At 40.7% G+C, this 21,490-nt stretch overlaps 1 protein-coding gene across 1 annotated transcript in view; it reads left to right on the top strand.

Annotated features, from left to right (window-relative positions):
* The first annotated feature begins 606 nt into the window (after positions 1 to 606).
* The window catches only part of LOC122796987 (histamine H3 receptor-like), a 260,309-nt gene continuing 239,425 nt past the window's right edge, over positions 607 to 21,490 (top strand). The window contains exon 1 of the mRNA XM_044065758.1: positions 607 to 856. Coding sequence (XP_043921693.1) covers positions 607 to 856 — 250 coding nt within the window. The remainder of the gene's footprint in view (positions 857 to 21,490) is intronic.

The raw sequence follows: 21,490 nt of genomic DNA, 5'->3' as shown, positions 1-21,490 counted from the left end.
GCTGACAACCTGGCTTACACTTGTTATTCATTTGATAACAAGATATTCACAGTTAAATGCCTTATTTTTGCAGAGGATGTCAAAAAGCCCTCTTTGGTTATCTGACATTCTCAGGAGCATGTGGTATTCAAATGGAAACAAAAGGAATCAAACACAGAATGAGAGGGTAAACATTATTACTTTTGCTGTCTTTGCTATACCACCAGGTATAGATTAATGGTTTGATTATTTCTTGTTGAACAAGAATAGATTCTCAGAGCTATTAAGTGCCATACAAATGTTCAGAATCAATGTCCTTATGGTAAGATAGTTAAAATATCATCAATGAGGTGCAACAAGAGATCCATATGAATCAAAAAATTTTACATGGACACATAAGTCAGATAAAAAGGGATGAAAATATTTATCATTTTAGTTATTGTCAAACTGACTGAATTTAAATGCAGTTCTGTTTTTTTCATCCTTTTTTATCTTTTCATTACCGAGGCACGCAGTTTGCTGAAATCACAGACCAGTTGTGTGTTATTTTATTTATTTATATATTTATTTAAGGGATTAGATAGTTCTCTTCACCTGACACTCTGTTTTAGCTGCAGCTCTTTCAACATGCTTGAACTAATTCAGAACTGCTCAGTATTGGCCGACGACAAAGAATGCCCATTGGAAACTTCTGAAAATGGGACACCCAAGTTTACAAGCATCAGTCTGCTAATCCTGTCTTTCCTCATGACCCTGGTGGTGTTGGTTACAGTGGCAGGCAATGCACTAATCATCTTAGTTTTTGCAGTGGACAAGAATCTCAGAACCTCAAGCAATCTGTTCCTTCTTAATCTTGCAGTTTGTGACTTCTGTGTGGGTAAGTTAAGAAAACATATATTATACATTGTCAATCACGGCTGTCTCTGTGTTGTTTGCTGCACATTTCTCTATGATTATTAGCAATCAGTCTACCTCTGTCTATTCTACCTTCTTCCTATTTTTCCTTGACCCAAAATGCTAATATGTAGCAGTTTTGTTACTGACATAAAACATGATGTCAGATATATCAGAATGGTTTGTAATACATGTTTTCATTATGAGTGAAAGAAATATATATGAATGAACAGGAAATCAAGAATTAACAATATATATAGACTACAGCGAAAACTAACACTTGTGACCAACAAAGCTGTTGGCTGAAAATCCTAAAAAACTCAGAAAAAAAGAATCATGCACTGCAGACAAGCTCAGTTGACACTTTAGAGTAACTGAACAATTATAACTTGTTTAGAAATCAAAAACTTGTTTATTGAAAAACATATAGATAAGCGCTTTCACCCTTAAATGAGCTTTGTCAGATCTGAATCCAGTTTACATGACATGCAGTATTTATTGTTTTAATACAGAGATCATTGTTAATTAACTCGAGCTGGGGTCATAAATGTATGTCATAAGCTGTTCATCCAAGCTACAACAGGATAAGTCTCATATTTCATACCTCTTCTGCATATCTACTCCTACTGGTAGCTAATAGGTTATAGCTTATGTGCTGTATTCCAGTCCTATGTGTCCAGTGCCTAACTGAAACAAACACTTTTCTCATACCAGGCTATGTATAACTACACTTTAAAATGAACATGAACAGAGTCAATCTGCATATTTATGACATCCTATACAATGGCTGAATACACACAAATGTTACAATTAAAGATTAGGTGTTACTGCTCAGTGTTATGACTCTCAACTAGAAACTTCACTCCCTAGAAGCTCTCCTCACCCTAGAAAATGATGATGTTTATGCAGTTACCAAAACATGGTTTAAAGCCACAGAAAGCATTCCAGCAGTGCATGACTAGGACAACTCTCATACACTCTGTTCACTTACTGAACATGAAAGTTTGAAAGGTGAAAGTGCATCTATCTACATAAAGGGCAATCTTACCTCAAGCCTGGTGAAATAATATGACATGCCTGAGCGACTCCATGTCTAACTAACTATGGGAAAAATCCATTAACATATTCTTGCTAGCTACAAGTCCATATCCGTGATCCAGAAAACCCACACATCATACCTAGAGTTACTTGAATTAGTTATCATCTAACCCAGTACCATACACATGGGTGATTTTTAACTACCATGGCACCATGATGACCAAAGAGACCTGTGATTGTATATATTTTTTGAATAAAGCTCACAAGTAAAAGTTCTTAACTTACTAGGCTTCTTCAGGAAAGTAACCAAAAAAACTATATTACAACATTTAAATTGTAAAGACAATTAAAATAATTAAAACCATGTGACATAAAAAATCTGGCATTTAAAGTGACAGCCATCTAATTTTATTTCTTAAATCTTTTAAAATTAGTTTCACTGTAAAACTTTAATTAAACCCTGGGGGGATATGTGCTCTAAAGTGAGCTATCCATCTGTTTTCTTGTTTTTCTGTTTCATTTAATAAATCACCCCCTCTAAATTTCTCATTAATTGTTTGCAATATTAAAAACTTTAGTACTAATAAGTTTATTGACATAATTTTCTTGTTCTTTATAACATAATACATTTTTCAAGTTACTAGAGCATTTGCATGTAAAATACAGATGTTCTGTCATAACTGTTAGCTGGCTGTTGGGAGCCAGAATCCACCACATAACACAAGCACTCAGATCACTCCAGAACAAGTACAAATATGACTCTGTCATTGTTCATGTTGGTGTGAATGACCTGAGATGTACCTCCCTGGACTACATGAAAAGAGACATGGAAGAGCTCTCTGATGTAGCCCAGGTGGGTATGACCCTGACCCTGAGTAGCATCCTGCCCTCACCAAGAATGATACCTCAGTATAAAGAAAAAATGATCAATTTTAACAATTGGCTAAGCTTCTGGTGTCATTCAAAGGGGATCGAGTGTCTGTCAGCCTGGGATGACATGCTCGACAAGTCGCGTTGCTTTGGAAGAGATGGCTTGCACCTGTCACCCCTTGGCTTTCGAATACTGGCCAAGGCTCTTGCTGCCCCCATAGTGCCTTTTTTAGGCAAGGCTCAAAATTCAAACCCACCTCCATAAACAGCACAAGTAAAAACATGAGGGTTATGCTACTCAACGCCAGGAGTTTAAATCTCAAAATGCTTGAGCTCAAAACACTCCTACATATGGAGAACATCGACATCTGTGCAGTAACTGAAACCTGGTTCAAGGCTTCAAAGAGCACTCCAGTAATACTGGGCTATAACTCATACCACACATTTTGGCCACAGAACATGGACCAAAACACAAATGGAGGGGGTGTATCCATATTCATCAAGGATACCCACACCTCCAGGTTAGTGGCACAGCATGATACCTCTGAGATCATCCATGTGCAACTAACATCGGGCAAATCTGCAATGCAAATTGTGGCCTGCTACAGATCACCCTCCATGACCCAGGACCATCACTCCACCTTTCTGGAGACACGGGAAAACATGAAGATCCTACCGAACACCCTGATATCGGGCGATTTCCATTACCCTTCCATTAACTGGGAAAACTACTTGAGTACAAACTCCCAGGCTCAGCGTTTCCTAGAATTTGTCAACTCAAATTCCCTGGATCAGCCGGTAAATTCCCCTACCAGAGGCCACAAAATATTGGACCTGGTCATCACCAACATGGGCGACAGGTGTTCCGTACCAGAGGTCAACCTGTCACTGGTTAGATCAGACCATAAACTAATTACCCTGGATGTCCACACCATACCACCACCCCCAATCAAGGAAACCACTGTGAAAAACATTCCTAAAGCAAACTTCACCTTACTTAAGGCAGAGGTGGTAAGTTTCACAGCCCCCACGCTAAAATATAACACTGCCCAAGATGCAGAATCCTTTACAATTGCACTTTATGAGCACCTACAAGGATGCATGGATTGTGCCATCCCTAGCAAAACAAAGACTCACTCCCCTAAGAGAAGGAAACCAGTCTGGTGGACCCCTGCCATTAACAGAGGAAACTAGTTCAGTAAAAAAGCAAATCCCAGGAAGGAAAGACATCACTGATCAGCATTAGTAAGAAACTAAGGTCCCTCATAAAATCATCCAAGGTTAACCTCGAAAGAAAAATAGCCAAGGATTTGAAAGATAACCACAAAGCCTTCTTTAGCTATGTCAAGAATCTAAGTGGCAACTCGCAGATATGCTCTGAGCTAGTGCAAAATAGCACAAAATATACTAAACCCACTGATATTGCCAACATTCTGCCAGATAAATTCAGTGCAAACTTCACCTCCCTCTCACCTTCAAAAGGGCCCACAACAATACCGGAAAAGTGTAGTTTTCCAGAAATCACAGAAGCACAGGTGAAAACAGCCCTTTCAAAAGCCAAAAACACAGCATCAATGGGGCCAGATGGTGTCCCAGGCTGCCTCTTGCACGAACTACAGAACGAACCAACCCCCCACATAAACACGCTGTTCAGCCTCAGCTTCTCCACAGGCTACATATCATAGAATGGTGCACAGCAACAGTTATTCCACTCCACAAAGGAGGGGCCACAACTGACCCTGGTAACTATCACCCCATACGCCTGACTAGCCTAGTCTGCAAGGCTATGGAGCGCACAATCATGGAACTAATTAACAAAGGCATTGGGAACCTCCAAACACTTGACTCGACCCAGTTCAGCTTTGTTAAGGGCAGATCATGCCTACTAAACCTGGTTGACAGTCACCAAGGCCATAGACGAGGCCATAGATGAGGGAAAGGTGGTTCACACAGCCTAACTTGATCTCGCCAAGGCATTCAACACCATTCCTCACTCGGGTATTATAGAAAAACTCACCAGCTTGAACATAAACCCCTACAGACAGAACTCACATGATAAGAATAGCGTGCTCCAGGTCCGACTCTAAACCAGTCACAAGTGGTGTCCCACAAGGCTCAGTTCTGGGACCCCTACTGTTCAGCATTTATATTTCTCAGAAGTACAGGCAAACACAGGAGGACTATGGCTAACCAAGTACACCGATGACTGCAAACTGGGAGCCATAACTGACTCTCCGGCTGACAAGGACATCCTTCAAAAGGGCCTTACTGAGACAGACACCTGGTGTCAAAGCCATGGCCTCAAGCTGAATGCCAAAAAATGCATAGTCATCCAGTTTGGGAAAAACAAAAGACCCATGAATTACCACATAGGCAGCAGCCCCCTTAATACAGAAGAGGTAATAAGAGATCTGGGGACCCAGGTAAATAGTAATCTCTCCTTTGACAATCATATTGCCAAAGTAGTTAGGAAATCCTTCTATGTGGCCCATCTAATTATTAAGGGGTTCGCATCTAGAAATAAAGAGGTTATAGTGCCCCTCTACTCATCACTCATCAGACCCATCATAGAGTACAATGCCCCATTTGGGATGTACCTCACGAGACACTTCCAACAGCTGGAAAGACCATAAAAGCACCTCACCAAGTGGATTACTGGCCTCAAACATATGTCCTATGCAGCCCGACTGAAAAAATTCCTGCTGTACTCAGTGACATACCGCTTACTCAAAGGTGATCTCTGCCTGACATACAAAGCCATGTCCAACTCAGAATTGATGGACATGCTCCACCTAAAGGAATTCAAGTCACTGCGAGGCACACGCTCTAGTGAGCTAAACCTCACCACAACAATAAATAGAACATGCTGGCGGGATAGATTCCTGTCACAGAGACTCCCCATGCTTTAGAACAAAATTCCTAACTACATTAGGCAGAGCCTCTCACTAATACTCTTCAAGAGAAGACTTGACGAGTGGATGGGTAACAGAAAATACACCCCTAAGATCACTTCATTGGCCCTGCTTGACAGAGGCTCAGTTAATTAATTAATGGGGCGGCGAAAGCCGACACACTCTGGCTAGGTTTATAAATGCCCTCGGGCAGATAGCCTAGTACCTACCTATGAACCTATGAACCTATAATATTCTTGAAACATGGTATGTGTTGGACCATAAACCAATATTTTTGAATAACTTCCTTAACTTTACTTGCATTCCTATCATATGTTAAAATTCATCTTTGTTTTGAATGAACAAGAAAAATATATCAATAAACTTTGAGAAAAAACAAGCCAAACAGATGAAGACTGACTCCACACATAAATAAAAACTTGCAATGCATGAGCAGCCAGTCAAACACAGAAGATGCATACAGGAGCAACAAGTTTTAGATTCAGTAAACTCCGTGCAGAAGTGCACACACATGAAATGCAGAAACTTCAGTGGCATGCAAATTACAGCATAAGTAGCTGAATTTCATGCTAATGAGCAAATCAACATGGTGGAGTGATTTAACAACCTCAAAAGTAACCGTGTAGACTCTGTGTTTGTGTTAGCCGTGTATTCAGAAACTTTCTGAATACAGCCACAGAAAGGAGTCTACATGGAAGCAAGAGCAAGTAAATGCTCTTAAACCTTGTACAGAACTGACCTTAATATGTAACCTGACACGTATTATGACCTAATTACACAATATGGATGCTAGAATATCACAGTTACAAAATAAAAACTACATTTGTAAGGGCCATGACATAAATGCACCTTTGATCCCCCATCCCCAAAAGAAAATGTAATTGTACATAATGCAGGTTGCTACAATATTTGAACATCCTGAAATAGACTACTATATTTTATGTAGTATGTAGAAGATATATGGGCAAAGTAATGGCCTCACTTGTGTTTACAACATTGTGCTCCCATGCAGTTTCCCTGCTGACATGGCTAAGAGTGTAGATTCCAGTCTGTCAGCCCAATGAAGATGCAAATTAGGTAAAATCTCATTGGTATTGCTGAATCCCAAAAAAGAGTAACCCTGTAGGGATGTTCACTCCATGTAGGTACTTTCCTGGTGTTTTTGCTTTCAATGGATGTCAACAGTGAGTGATGACATCAGGGGGTGTGTCAGGTTACACTTTCAAAATTGTACAAGTCAGTCTGTGAAGGGTGAAGGTGCATGTAAGCTAGGCACAAATCACAGGTCATATGTCATCTTTGGAATTTTGTTGTAAAATGTGTATTTTCTGACCATTTCAAATATTTTCTGTACATTTTAATGTCCTCATTTGCATGATGGTGCATGTAGCGCACCATCGCACCATGCAGGAATGAAAGAATGGCAGCTTTTGCTGTGCTTCTCTTGTAAACAGTCCTGTGGCACCATGTGTATGCATAGGGCTAGAGTGCAGAAGGTTGTGGGTTTGAGTGCAGGGTGGGCAAGCTTTCCTTTTTATACTCAATGTTTTTGCGACATTATGGGACTGGAGGAAAGTAATTACAATTTTGCTATGCTTACTTTATTTATGCATAACTGCAGGGCAGTGTGAGGAAGTGGACCTAGAGCAATGATGAACAAGTAGGAGGTGTGTGTTGTTAATTACAGTATAAGCAGGTGAACTCCACTTTCATGAAACAATAAAAGACAGTGCAACTATTCTGCATGCTATAAAGCATCCATGTAACCTCAATTCTTGTTTTCCTGAATACTTTAATACCATTGGAGTAGAGACAAGGACATTTTAACTGACACAATAATAGAGGCTGCTGCAGCTATTCTACATCTTCATTTGCTAGAAGCTGAAGTCAGTGCTGCTGGTGTTGATGACAATAGGCGAGAAGGAGAAGTGTGTCCAGACCAATTCGGGATGTGATAGGTGTGTCACAGGCATCAGCATCCAGGATCCTCCACCAATTCCTGGATGCTATGCTCATAAATGCCATTGAGTACATATGTTTTCCCTATAGTTCTAAGGAGAGGGCTAGCAATATGCAACAGTTTTACCCTGCAGCACAATACCCTAAAGTACTGGTTGCCATAGATTGCACTTATGTACACATCAAGGCACCACCTGGTGAGCAGGTTAGAATGTACATTAACTGCAAGGGATACCAGTCCATCAACTGCAAAGTTGTGTGCAATGCCCAGGGAATAATCTTGAATGTGTGTGCTGGCAACCCTGGCAGTTATCATGATTCCCATATCAGCCACACATCACAGGTGTATCAGATGTTTGCTGGGGGGGACATCCCACAGGGCCATTTACTAGGGGATGCTGGCTATGCTCTGGAACTGTGAATGATGACACCCATCAAAAATGCACACACGTCCACTGAAGAATGTCATAATGAGGCACACACCCAACCAGAACCATCACAGAGTTTGTGTGTGAACTGTTGATGTCACAGTTCCAGTGCTTAAATACATCAGGTTGAGCCCAGAGACATGTGCACAACTCTTCACAGTATGTGCTATGCTACACAGTCTGATATTTTGAAAATAGCAGCAGCAGGATCAGCTAGGGGAAGGGACACACATCCCCCAACAATGACTAGGTCACCACAGCCAATGTCAGAGGAGGGATCAGAGGAGGAACCACCAGCTGCTGTGCCTGCAGGCAGATGTAGGCATGCTCAATATGCCCTTGCTTTGGCTAAAAGGCAATACATAGCACATTCACTGACCACCTAGGTGCCTAATACCTTTCTCCTGCTCACATGTGTAGTAAAATGGATACCAGGCAACTCACACAACCTCTACCTCCCCATGTACTGGCTGTGAATTCCTTGCATCAGACAGAGTCAGCCCTGAACTCAAAATGTGTCCACTGCTACATTTGTAAGGTAAGTCCTGAACATAGAGTGTAGATTTTGAATGATATCATGGAATACCCTGGTATTTAGTAGATTGAAACAGTAATTAAGTAAATAGTGCCATGGATATGTGCATAAAGCACTTTAACATGTGACAGCAGAGAGACTTTACTTCACTCATATGTGCCCATTAGTAAGTACTAGGCCTCAGGGGTCAGACAAACACAGTCCTACCTCTGAAGTATACTGATGTTCACTGCATGGCCTTATTTTTGCACCATACCTTTGTGCTGGAAAATCCATTAAGAGACAAGTTAGACAGTATTGATTTATATTGCAGTTTCTGACTTTACATCCCTTCCCAAGATCAAACAACAGTTAGGAAGCAGAACAAGTAGAGTAACAAGATCATCATATGTTTGTGCCATAGCAGTATCAACTTTGCTTACCCACAAAAGTACACATGATGCTTGTTTGTGACAAAACAGTAAATGAGCTGCCCTCTCAAGAGCAGTGTAGCCTTGTTTGTACCTTAACAGTAACTCAACAATGGTCCCCCCAAAGGAACAGTGTATGGCTGTTTGTGAAAATGCATATCATATATCTCCCAGTTAATAGCTGCACACATTTTAAGGCCAAGGATATTGGATGCCATACACACTTGAATGTCTCACAGTACTGCTCAGATAACTGATGAATAACTAAGAAATACAGACAAGTCAGACAAAACTGTATATTTGAAAACGGAATCCTAACAGGTTGTGTGATCAGTAAGCTTGCTGTGTCCAAATGTAATAAAAAGTGTTAAAAGCACAAGTCACAGCTGAACATCTCATAGCAGTGTACATTCTGATGCATTTGTTTGTATGAACAGTGACTTCAGTTCTTTGCTGCAAAGCTGTTTATGTGGCAAAGAGGGCTAAGGCATCCATCCTGTTTTCTGAATCTGCAGTGGAGTGAGAGGTCAAATCCTGAGCTATGTAGACATTTCTGATGTGTAGTATCATTTTGTAGTGTGTATGTCATACCTTGCTTTTGCTCAGTTCATATAGGTCTCCCTTTCCATTTATTTTCCTGCTTTTCCTTTTTTTATTCCACTGTTTTCACAATGTGCTACATAGCACAAACAAATGACTGCAGGTTTGGCTCTGCTTATGTGGCTTGTGCAAAGCATGGCATTGCTAACACTGGACCACCTAGGAGGCAGACAAGCAGACATAGAAACTGGATACATTCAATCTAAATAAAATCAGAATAACTGTCATACATTAGTAATGCAGCTCACCTTGGAGCAAACAGCTGTATCTTGCATGTGTGTACAATTAGTTAACCGTAGCACACATTTGCTGGCCAATGCATACCTTTCAACTGTTTAGGCATTTGTAGAATGTCCTGATTTTGGCATCACAGTTGTTCCCTGCTCTTCATAAAAAGTTTGTTTTCTGGCAAATAATTTGAAAATACTTGACTGTTGAAGCCAGAAAAAAATGACAGACATTTGAATTTCAAAACTCCTACCCTTCACACAATTCACATTAATGCAAAACATGTTATTCTATCAACTGTATACATTTGTACGAGCAGTGTGTAAAATGTGTCCCTATGTTTGGTCCTTTTTCAACCCAATATGTATGGCTTTGTCCAGATTCCTTGCTATAAATGGTTGAGAGGTATGGCCCAATGTGCTATGGAAAAAGTATATATGATGCTGCTTGATTTAGTTATGTGATGGGCACAGACCAACAAACATTACAACACTGGGGGTCTCAGTTTATTTTTTTCCACACATACATCAACCATTTGACAAAGTGTAATTTATAATGTTGTGTGGTTCCTTGTGGTCTAACCAGACTAGTGCTATTAGATTATTAACCTCATATGACGCCATGACCCTTTGAGCCTATGCAATCCTGCCAAGCTGTTGTTTCTCACATGGCCTACTGATGTTATCTAATATAAGTTCACCTGCACTCCTATATAAGTCAGACTTGTGCTGTGGTGCATGCATTAAGTACTGTGTTTCATGGCCTGTGCACTTAGATAGAGAGGGATTCACAGCATAGCATGGTATGTAGGCTCTCTGGCTGCTTTATGAGAAAATGCTGTGGGGTGTCCTGCATGTTTCCAGTGAGCTACATGCAACAGACAGCATGATGCTGTACTGTTCTGATGAGATTATACTACAGTGCTGTCATGCAATCCAGAGATTGGAATGTGATGACCTGACTTATGATGTGCACCATACGTTTGTACTGGATAATCATTAAAGAGAACAGTTAGGAAGTAATGAAACACATTGCAGTTGTTAACTTCACAACTCTTACAGCAAATACACTATAGAGTAATAAAATGATGATGCTATCCATTTTACAACTTGGCAAGGCAAATATAATTCATAGATACAAGTAACGTTTAAACAACTCAAATGTAGATATACTAAGCAACAATGTAGCTAAGCACCCTGTGCATCAGACACAAATCCTTTGTATCCCTGCATCCAAAAGAGAGAAATCAGGGATATGGCACAGGTATCATCTCTTGCACAGAGTGTCATGGGTGGGACAGGAGGCCTGGGCTGCTAAGTGTGTGTGCAAGAACAGGGAAGCAGGCAGGCTGAACTATGTAACTGTTGTGTGTGTGTGTCCATAGGGGTCCTCAGTGTAAAAGTGGTGTGTAACAGTGAGCATGAACACAGTCAAGGTCAGTGCTAGATCTATGTCTTGGTATGTTGGACAGGTATGATCTATACATGATAGATTTGTCAGTTCATCATTGTCGCCCTGACCATGAGACCTGGCTCTGAAAGAAGATGCACTGGCACCTCCATGCCAAATGTCAGATGTAGTGCTACTACTTGACTGTGACTGTTATCTGCTGGATGTGCTTTCTTCAGGGGAATGCCCAGGGACATGACCCCATGGCCTGCCATGTCTAGATATAACAGCACACTCCCTGATGGTGCAGGAGAAATACTGACATTCCTGGAGTGTGACAGGACACAGCCACATTGGCTAGCAGCAGATGGTGTGGCTGACCTATGCACACGTGGGCAACGTCCCTCTCCCGGCAGTTGTGTCATCACAGACAATGCATGATCCATGCTATAAATCTCTCATTCCATCACAGCTACTCCATGTTCAAACATGTTGTTCAACCAATCCATTGAATTGGCAACATGGTGGAGGCAGTCACGGTTGTCAGACTGTGCCACTTCTAGAACCCTGAGCATTTGTCTGGAGTCCCTTTCAGCACATGCCTGTGCCTCCATGATGGCCCTAATCATCTGTTGAGTGAGACAGGAGGAGACACCTGCCCCAGGTGGAGGAGGGACAGCAGGCCTCCTCTGAGCACCCCTATCAGCCCTCCTGCATGACACTTTGCCAACACTTTGGCTACAGACAGATTCAACAGGTACTGAAGCCACAGTAGCTACACTCCCCTGATCAATGTCCTCATCTTTGACCTGTCCAATATCTCGGGCCTTAGTGGACTGGGTCAGTGTAGGCCTATTGGCTGTGTCTGTGGAAAATGAAGGGGGGCACTAGATGTTAACCTCTGTGCCAGATTCAACCTCTGCACCCCCAACTGTGCCTCAGTTTGGTGACCATCATCATCAGTGTCTGTTGAGACACTGATATCAGGTGTCAGAGTGCCCACACTCCCACTGTCATGCTTACCTATGACAAAAAGGGATAAACACAGGACTACATCAATGTCTGCACTACTATGCTGCAATATATACTAAAAAGTACACTCCTCTCACTAATACAGACAGCACAACAATACATATGATAGGCCTGAGAGGACATATTATAAGACATCTTGAAATGTATCTACAGTGCTGACATAAATGTATTAGGCTAACCATCTGCAGAAGGCCAGTGTCTCTGTATTCCTGATGGTCCTGAAATAAGTAAACCAAGAGGTAATGGCAACAGCATCACATTTAACAGTAAAACAGGGGGTAACACATTTACAACTCTATATCCACAGTACCTCAAATGTTAACACTAATGTGACTGACAACTTCTGATTAAGCTTCTAACTGTAGCAATCCTAAATCCACCCAACCAACAAACAACTGACACAGACATATACATTATTGGGATGCAGGAGTTGTACCACATCAAGAACATAATGTGTCATGGATTGCTGGGAGCAGTCTTGGGTGGCAATGTTCAACAGGAATTCCTCAGTGGCATTGAGAGGGCATTCTGCAGCAGGGCCTCCACTTGTGACTTGACGATCATGTACCACTGCAGCAGTTACCATGTCTGCTGCTCTGTGCTGCACCTGCTCATATGTACGATTGTATCACCCAATGGTATTAATGTTGGCCAATAACTCATCCTAGATGCCATATTCACCCACCTCCTGGACAGCAGCACAGCAGCATGTTGCCTTAAGGCATCCATTATCAGATCATTCTCTGCATCTGTAAATGGGGGCCTACAACGAGCAGACATATTGTGTCCTACAAGGCAAAAAAAATAGGTAGGTACTAGGCTATCAGCCCTGGGGCCTATACAAGCTCAGCCAAAATGGTAACCTGGCTTTTACCACCCAAGAGAATTATTTTCCTGTGCCACTGTCGAGCAGAGCCACAGAAGTGATCCCTGAGGTGAATATCCTATTTCCCATCCAATCATATATAGGTTCATAGATTAGTACTGAGACTCAAACCCTGCACCTTGTGTCATCAAGATTTTTCTTGAAGAGTGCTAATGAGGAGCTTTGAAGAGTGCTTAAAAGAATAATAATATATGAGGATCACATGAATACAACTTAACTGTTTACTGATAAAACAGTAAAGGAAAGCTGTCAGTATCCCCCTGGATAAACATGAAAGAGTCTGCATATTTCTAAAAATAACAAGATGGAGGATACAAAACAGGTAGATTAACAAGAGAAATTTATCCTTGTTTGTGCCATAGCAGTAAGTATGATATACTTACCCGTCCAAAATAATAGTGCAGTCTAGTGTGTGCCCCAGCACTAACTCATATTTGCCCCCTCCCCAACAAAATGACAGGCTAAAGACTCACTGTGCTAACAAAACATCTTTGGGATGCTAAAGGTTCTATCAAAGGACGTCCATGTAACATGTGTACATATTTATAACACAACATTCCCATTTCAGCTATTGTCAGTGCTGTGCACCTGTGAAATGGCTTGACAACCAAGACCATGCCATCATTGCACTTCTAAGTAATGCATACAGATTAAAGTGTGAACACCATTACTTCACATTTATTATTAACTACATTCCAGCATATGCATTACATAGGTAACAAAATGGGGACATACCTGCTGGAGTGCAGTACTCCTCTGTAGAGAAATACTGTGCAGAAATACAATTGTCTTAGTGATTTGAACAATATACTAACTCGTCACAACATCAGTTTAGCTAGCTACACATTTGCCTTTTTATAATGGAGTACGTTTAGTAGATTGCATCTGTCTTACTCTGTATTCAAGGGATGCTAAATACTGCATAAGCAGATGAACTGCATGCTAATTAACCAATCTTGTGAGGCTATAGAACAAGATATAAAGCATCCATGCAGACGCCATACTAGTTTTTCCTAAGGATGTCACAAAGTGTGGAATACAGACACGGCATTTACAAGGTAAGTTCTGAACATGTACTGCAATGTATAATACTATTATGGTATGTATTTGTATTTCCTCACATCGTACAGTAAGCAGGTAAAGGGTGGGAGATATGTACAGAATGTCAAGTAACATGTGACAGCCGAGAGTTATTTCACTTGTATGTGCCCATTATAAAATAGTTTTCTTCAGCCATGCAAGATTTACATATTCATAACTCTCCAAAGTACTGGTGATCAATGCATGGCCTCAGTTTAGCATCATATGTTTGTAATGTAATATCTTTACATACAGAAGTTGTGCCATAATGTAACCTCAACTTGGCCCACTCCCTCCTAAAAACAGTGTACCCTTGCATATGCCATAACAGGAATTCACCTTTGCTTCAACCACCAAAAGAACAATGTATAGTTGCTTGTGCCATCCAACCTGACCTTCATTTGCTGACAACTGCATATCATAATATTCCCAGTTAATTTACACACACAATGTAAGGTAAATGAGGTAGAATGGCCTTCATACCACATATCTCTGAATACTGGTCAGATAACTGCTGAATGGCCAAGCAACACAGATTGGTATAATTCCAAGTAATAGTCCTAACAGGTTGTGTGATCAGTACATACAAATCTGTTTCATATAATACATGTATAAACAATAGCTGATGGCTTGATATCAGTTAAAATATATTGTGGAAGATCGTTATGTGATGGATAACTTAAAGTTGTTTGCTGCCAAGCTGTGTGTGTGTGGCCAATAGGGATAAGGCACCCATCCTGTTTTCTGAAGGTGCATTTGGAGTGAGTTTGGAAATCCAGTCCTCTACAGACATACCTCCTGTGTAGTAACAAACTGTATTTCCCGTTTTTTCTTTCACCTTCTGTCTTACTCTAGTGGGTGATAGAGAGGTGAATTGTGGGGGTACATTGTTTGCGCAATTTACCTCTAAACATAAACAGGTCTGGCTATGTTAATCAGTTTTGTGTGTAGAGCAGCATTGCACAAAATGGACAGCTGGACCACCCATGTAGCAGCCAAGACCCAGACAGCCAAAAATAGAAACTGAATGCTTTCTTGTAATGTATTTGGGCATGGCTCAAACCCGTTAAGCACTGTTGCGCTGGGGCTAACAGCGAGAACTTAACAATGAATACAAAAGTAGGGGATTTTATGCAACTTACTGTATGGCAGCAGTTGTTAAGTCTAGGTCTGAAGTCTAAATGCTCCTGTGTTTGTGTTCAAGGTGTGAAGTCTTTGTTTTACTGTTGTGGCATTGCAGTGTTTAGTAATGAACTGATACATAGAGAAAGAATTTCCCAACTTTCATGTGGCAATAGCTGTCAGTGTAGGACTAACATCCATATGGTCCAGGGTTGGAATACAGTGTATGTCATTCAATTTCAATGTTGTACCAGTTTCCGTTATAGTCACTCTGAATTATAGCAGGTGACCTAGTATAACTTATAAAATTTTTCTACGATTTAAGATTGACATGGGTCTATATCACCACATGAAATGGTGATAAGTTCGAACGCCCTTTCTTCGAACCTAAAAGTCCAAAAACCCTAAACAGTGAACTCACGGAACAGCAATTTTTTCCCAAGGAAAAAAGTTGCTGCTCCGTGAAAAAAAAAATAACAGCTTTAAAGGGCTGTGCCCTCCACACCCCCTACTGAAATATACAAATTCCAAGATCGCACTAAAGTGGAGGAAATACCAAAGCCCCAAAGATGGTCCACTGATTTTTTTTCCTGGGAAAAAAAATCGATGTTCTGTAACTTCGCGGTTTAGGGCTTTTGGACTTTTCAGTTCAAACAAAGAGCGTTTGAACTTATCACCATTCGATGTAGTGATATAGACCAGGTTAACACAGTAATATTGTGTCAGTTATATAATTATTTATTAATTTTTGTATTGTCTAGTTAATAGCAAAACTATGAGTGTGGGTATAATGTGTACTATGTTCAGGCAAGTATATTCCTACTATGTGGCTTGGCATGCCCTTCCTATTGGACCAACACAGTCACAGACTTGTCTGTATCTCAGTAACATAGAAATCATATTAGTTACCAAATGTCTGCATCTCTTACCATCATGCAAACACTTTGCCCCCTTTGCATCTTGTTTGCATGATGGCAAGTGATGCACAGCTTTTTCAAATGTTGCCAAATCAGAACGTGTACCCTCTGGGTAAACATGATATGCGCATTTGGTGAGAAAATATCATTATACATTAGATTTGCTCTTTGACAGACATGGAAGGCCTTTCTAGAGAGGGTTTGAGATTTAGGGCTCAAAGGTGGGGTGTCCAGGAGTCCAGCATGTTTTTGGACTTCTAAGATTAACATGTCTCAGAATAAATCTCCTTTTAGGCCCATAGTTGCAGCAGGAGGATCAAAAACAAACATTTGCAATTTTCATAGAGTAAAAAATGAAAAAGCTTGGTAATGGATATGTATATTTTTATTTTAGATTCATCCGATGTTATTTATAAAATAAACAAAGTAGAGGTGGCTCCTCAGGATATGTCTGTCATTGCTGATACTGAGACCTTATATAAAGTTATTCCCAATAAGGTTGAGTTGATTTGGTTAAAAGAATATTTAGTAAATAAATGGCTGACACTAAATTGAATTTGATAGAGGAATGCTGACATATAGTATTATATAATATTTCTGTTTATATTTAAGGACTCTTATTTTTAACAGATGTTAGATGTAGCTATAGGTGCTGCTACGGCTCCAACTTATGTTAAGTTGTTTTTGGCCTCCTAAAAAGATATTTTTATTTTATAGCCATCCCTTGTTTGCATATGCAAATAAATGATGTCATTTTTTACATTATTTTTTCCTCTGAAGCAGCAGCTCCGAGGATCAAAATAGTTTTCAATAATTTTTAGATTTAATCAGAAGTTGTTTTAATTTTATGTTTATTAGTAATAATGAAGTTATACTTTTTTTGGAAGTACAGAGTTTCAACGATCTTGTAACATGTGGTCTAAGTGCTAGGATTTATCGTAAAATGTAACTAGTAATTCCTATTTAGATTTTTAATAGCATGCATCTATTTCATGTTAAGGAGAATGTGGTTAAGGAGCAGATGGTTTGAAGCAGTTGCTATATGGTTAACAAAACAGAGTTTGCCCATGAACTGGGTGTCCTGAAAGACAAATTTCAGAGTAGAGGTTATTCACAAAACATGGCTGATATGTGTGCAGGTGAAGTAATAGAAGAGAGAAAAAACAAGTATGTGCCCGTATTGACAATTGAAGAGGAGCTGAATGGTTAGTATAATGATATTATTAATAATAATAATACTGATATCCAAAATTATTTTAATAACACCAGCAATCAACGAAGTTATTAATAGGAATTGGAAGACTATATGGCAAACTAGGATATTAGGAATATCTCGGAGTTCCCCCATTTATTAATAAGAAGAATTTTAATGATAAGGATATTTTAGAAACCAAACTAAAGCTATAAGAAATCATGACATGACAGTAAGAGGTACATTTTTTTGCAATTCTTATAGTTTATGTAGGTTTATTTTAAACGGTCCTTCCATTTTTGTATTAGTACTCAGAAAACCTGTGAGGCTCTTGGCTATTTTAATTGTAAACCTCCTCAAATAGTTTATGTGGCATCTTGTTCATCTTGTGAAGTACTTTATATGGTGCATACCAAAGACTTTTATTTTATATAGTGCATACCAAAGTATTTTATTTCATATAGTTTGTACCAAACAACGTCTTTTATTTTAAATAGTGTGTACCAAAGTCTTTTATTTCATATAGTGTGTACCAAATAAAGTTTTTTATTTTATATAGTGTGTACCAAACAAAGTCTTTTATTTTATATAGTATATGCCAAGCCAAGTGGGCAATTCAGTAAAGCCTACACATTTTTTTCGTGTACACATCGCGGCATGATGCATACACGAGCATGGACATTTTTAGATTTAGTAAGCACTGCTTAGCAGCACACATGCACACACAAACATGGAAAATTCTGAGGAATGCAAATTACCTCATAAGCAGGTGAGTCTTATGCAAATGAGGCAGACTGAACAATCCAACAAAAAGAAAGGCACCCGTGTAGACTCCGTGTCAGTGTCTGCAGTATAGGTAGAAGTTTGCCACTTATAGGACTCGACACAGACAGAAGGGGTTGTAAAACTCCAGAAATATGGACATACCTCCCCTGAAAATATTATACCACATACAGATATGTGCAAAACGAATATTGTCGATGTCAGAAAGAGGAAGGGAATAAGTTAAATGAATAATATTTTTTAATAATCTCGGCATGTTTGCACTATGTGCCACAGTGTGTAAATACCATATAGGCACATGCACAAACTAAGAACATCATAGAGTGTGTGTTTGGTCTCGTGAGGTCAAGGTTCCGGTGCCTAGATATATCTGGTGGAGGCCTGCAGTATTCTCCAGCCACATGTGCACATATACTGACAGTATGTGCTATGCTACACAGTCTGATCTTGTAGAAACAGCTGCAGCAGGATCAACAAAGGGAAGGAATACACAGCTCCACGCCAGTGCCTAGGTCACCACAGCCACAGTCACAGGAGGACTGAGAGGAGGAACCCTTGGATGATGTCCCCGTAGGCAGATGCAGGCACGCTCAGTATGCACTGGCTTTGGATAAGAGATGATGCATAGCACATTCACTGACAATCTTGGGAAATAGGGATTGACACCTTACTCCTACTCACATACAGAAATTAAAATTTGGCAGGCAGCCCACACATCCTGTACCTATCCATGTATTGGCTGTGTACTGCATGCCTCTCACACAGTCAACCCTGAGCTACAGCTGTGTCACCTGCTGCATTTGCAAGTTATGTCCATAACCTACACAGTACTCATCAGGATTATTATGGATCTGGTAGATTATGCAAGCAAATATAGTGGGCTACTTGGATAGAAATAACATCCACATGGGACTACAGATACCCATTCCACTATCATGTTTCAATTACTATTCACTAGGCCTCATGCATGGAATATTCAAGCAGTCCTACTGCAACTGATTACTGGTATATCAGTTACGGGAGATGCTAGATAATGGGGCTACATGATAGTCAGACTACTGTGTATCCCAGCAGAACATGTGGTGTTGTTCCCTCACCCCCAGAACAGTAGTGTTCCCTTGTAACTGCTGTAACAGTAACTCATCAATGATATATCAGCATTCTAGTCAGTCTCAGGACAGTAACACAGAACTTGGTCATACATAGTTTCATAGTTTCATAGTTTAGTACTAGGCTATCTGCCCTGGGGCATTTATAAGCCTAGCCACAGTGATGTGGCTTTCGCCACTCCATGTAATGGTACAAAAGTGTACAGAATAGATTTAGAATACTGTGCCTCTGTCTAGTAGTGACACAGTAAAGACCCCCTTACATAATAGAATTAGTTTACTGTGCCTCTGTCTAGTAGTGACACAGAGATGACCCCTGGGGTAAACCTACGATCTCCCATCCACTCGTCAAGATTTCTCTTGAAGAGAATCAGTGAGGGGCTCTGCCTAACATGAACTGGGATTCTGTTCCAGAGTATGGGAAGCCTCTGAGTTATGAATCTATCCCTCCAGCATGTCCTATTCATATTTGTGCTGAGGTTTAAATCTTTAGCTCTCGTGGTTCTGATGGATTTGGATTTTTTGAGGTGGAGCATGTCCATCAATTCCTGATTGGACATGGCCTTGTACGTCAGGCACAGATCACCTCTGAGCAGGCGGTATGCTACTGAATAGAGCTGGAGTTTCTTTAGTCTGGCAGCATATGACATATGTTGGAGACCCTTGATCCTCTTGGTGAGGTACTTTTGGGGTCTCTCTAGCTGTTGCAAGTGCCAGGTGAGGTACATACCAAATGGGGCATTGTACTCAATCATGGGCCTGATAAGGGAGGAGTATAGGGGTACAATGACCTCCTTTGATCTGGATGTGAATCCCTTCATGATAAGGTGGGCAAGGTAGAAAGTCTTTCTAACCACTTTGGCAATGTGGGTGTCAAATGAGAGGTCACTATCGACTTGAGTCCCCAGGTCTCTGATTACTTTTTCCGTACTCAAGTGGGTTACTGTCTATGTGATAATTTTTGGGTACTTTGTTTTTCCCAAAGGGGATGACTATACATTTTTTGGCATTTAGTTTAAGGCCATGACTCCGGCACCAGTTGTCCGTTTCAGTGAGGCCTTTCTGTAGGATGTATGTGTCAGCTGGTATATCGACTATGGCGCCTAGTTTACAGTCATCTGCGAACTTTGTCAGCCGCAACCCTCCCATGTTTGCTTTCACATCTGAGAAATAAATGCTGAACAAGAGGGGTCCCAGGACAGAGCCCTGTGGGACACCACTTGTGACTGGCTTTGAGTCTGACATGGATCCAGCGATTTTGACTTTATGGGTTCTATCCTTTAGCCAGTTTGCCACCCATCTTGTGACATATGGATTTACATTTAAGCTGTTGAGCTTGTCTATGATGCCAGAGTGGGGTATTGTGTCGAAAGCTTTAGCCGAGTCCAGGTAGGCTGTATGGACTGCTTTGCCCTCATCAATGGCTCTAGTGACTGTTTCAAAAAAGTCAACCAGGTTCAAAAGGCAGGATTTGCCCTTTACAAAGCCGAACTGGGTGGGATCAAGTGTCTGTAAGTCCCCAATGTCTCTGTTTATGAGTTCCATAATGATTCTTTCCATAGCTTTGCAGACCAGGCTGGTTAAGCTTATGGGGCAGTAGTTACCAGGGTCTGTAGAGGTGCCTCCTTGGTGGAGTGGGACTACTGTTGCTGTACGCCAGTGTTCAGGTACATATCCTGTAGTAAGGCTAAGGTTAAATAGCATTTTTATGTGCGGGTTTAGCTCCTCTTGGAGTTCACGTAGCACGCAACCCGGGATACCGTCAGTTCCCATTGATGCTGTGTTTTTAGCTTTGCTGAGGGTGGTTCTCTCCTGGACATTTGAGATGACAGGGAGGTTACATTCAGCTGGGATAAGTATTTCTTCTTTTGGGGGTGAGGGAGGGGAGAAATTTGCACTGAACCTGTCTGCCAGAATGTTGGGAATATCTGTGGGTTCAGTGTATTTGTTGTCATTGTGAACTAACTCTGAACATATCTGAGGGTTTCCGCCCAGGTTTCTAACATAGCTGAAGAAGGCCTTGTGGTTATCTTTAGTGTCCATAGCGATTTTTCTCTCAAAGTTGGCCTTGGATGTTTTTATGAGAGAATGTAGCTTTCTACTAGTGCTGATCAGAGATGCCTTCTC

Source organism: Protopterus annectens, chromosome 3.part0 (assembly GCF_019279795.1).
Source record: "Protopterus annectens isolate FY-2018-M chromosome 3.part0, PAN1.0, whole genome shotgun sequence".
Classification (NCBI taxonomy): Eukaryota; Metazoa; Chordata; order Ceratodontiformes; family Protopteridae; genus Protopterus; species Protopterus annectens.
Note: the sequence above shows the minus strand (reverse complement) of the source record. Positions and strands in the feature narration are given on the sequence as shown.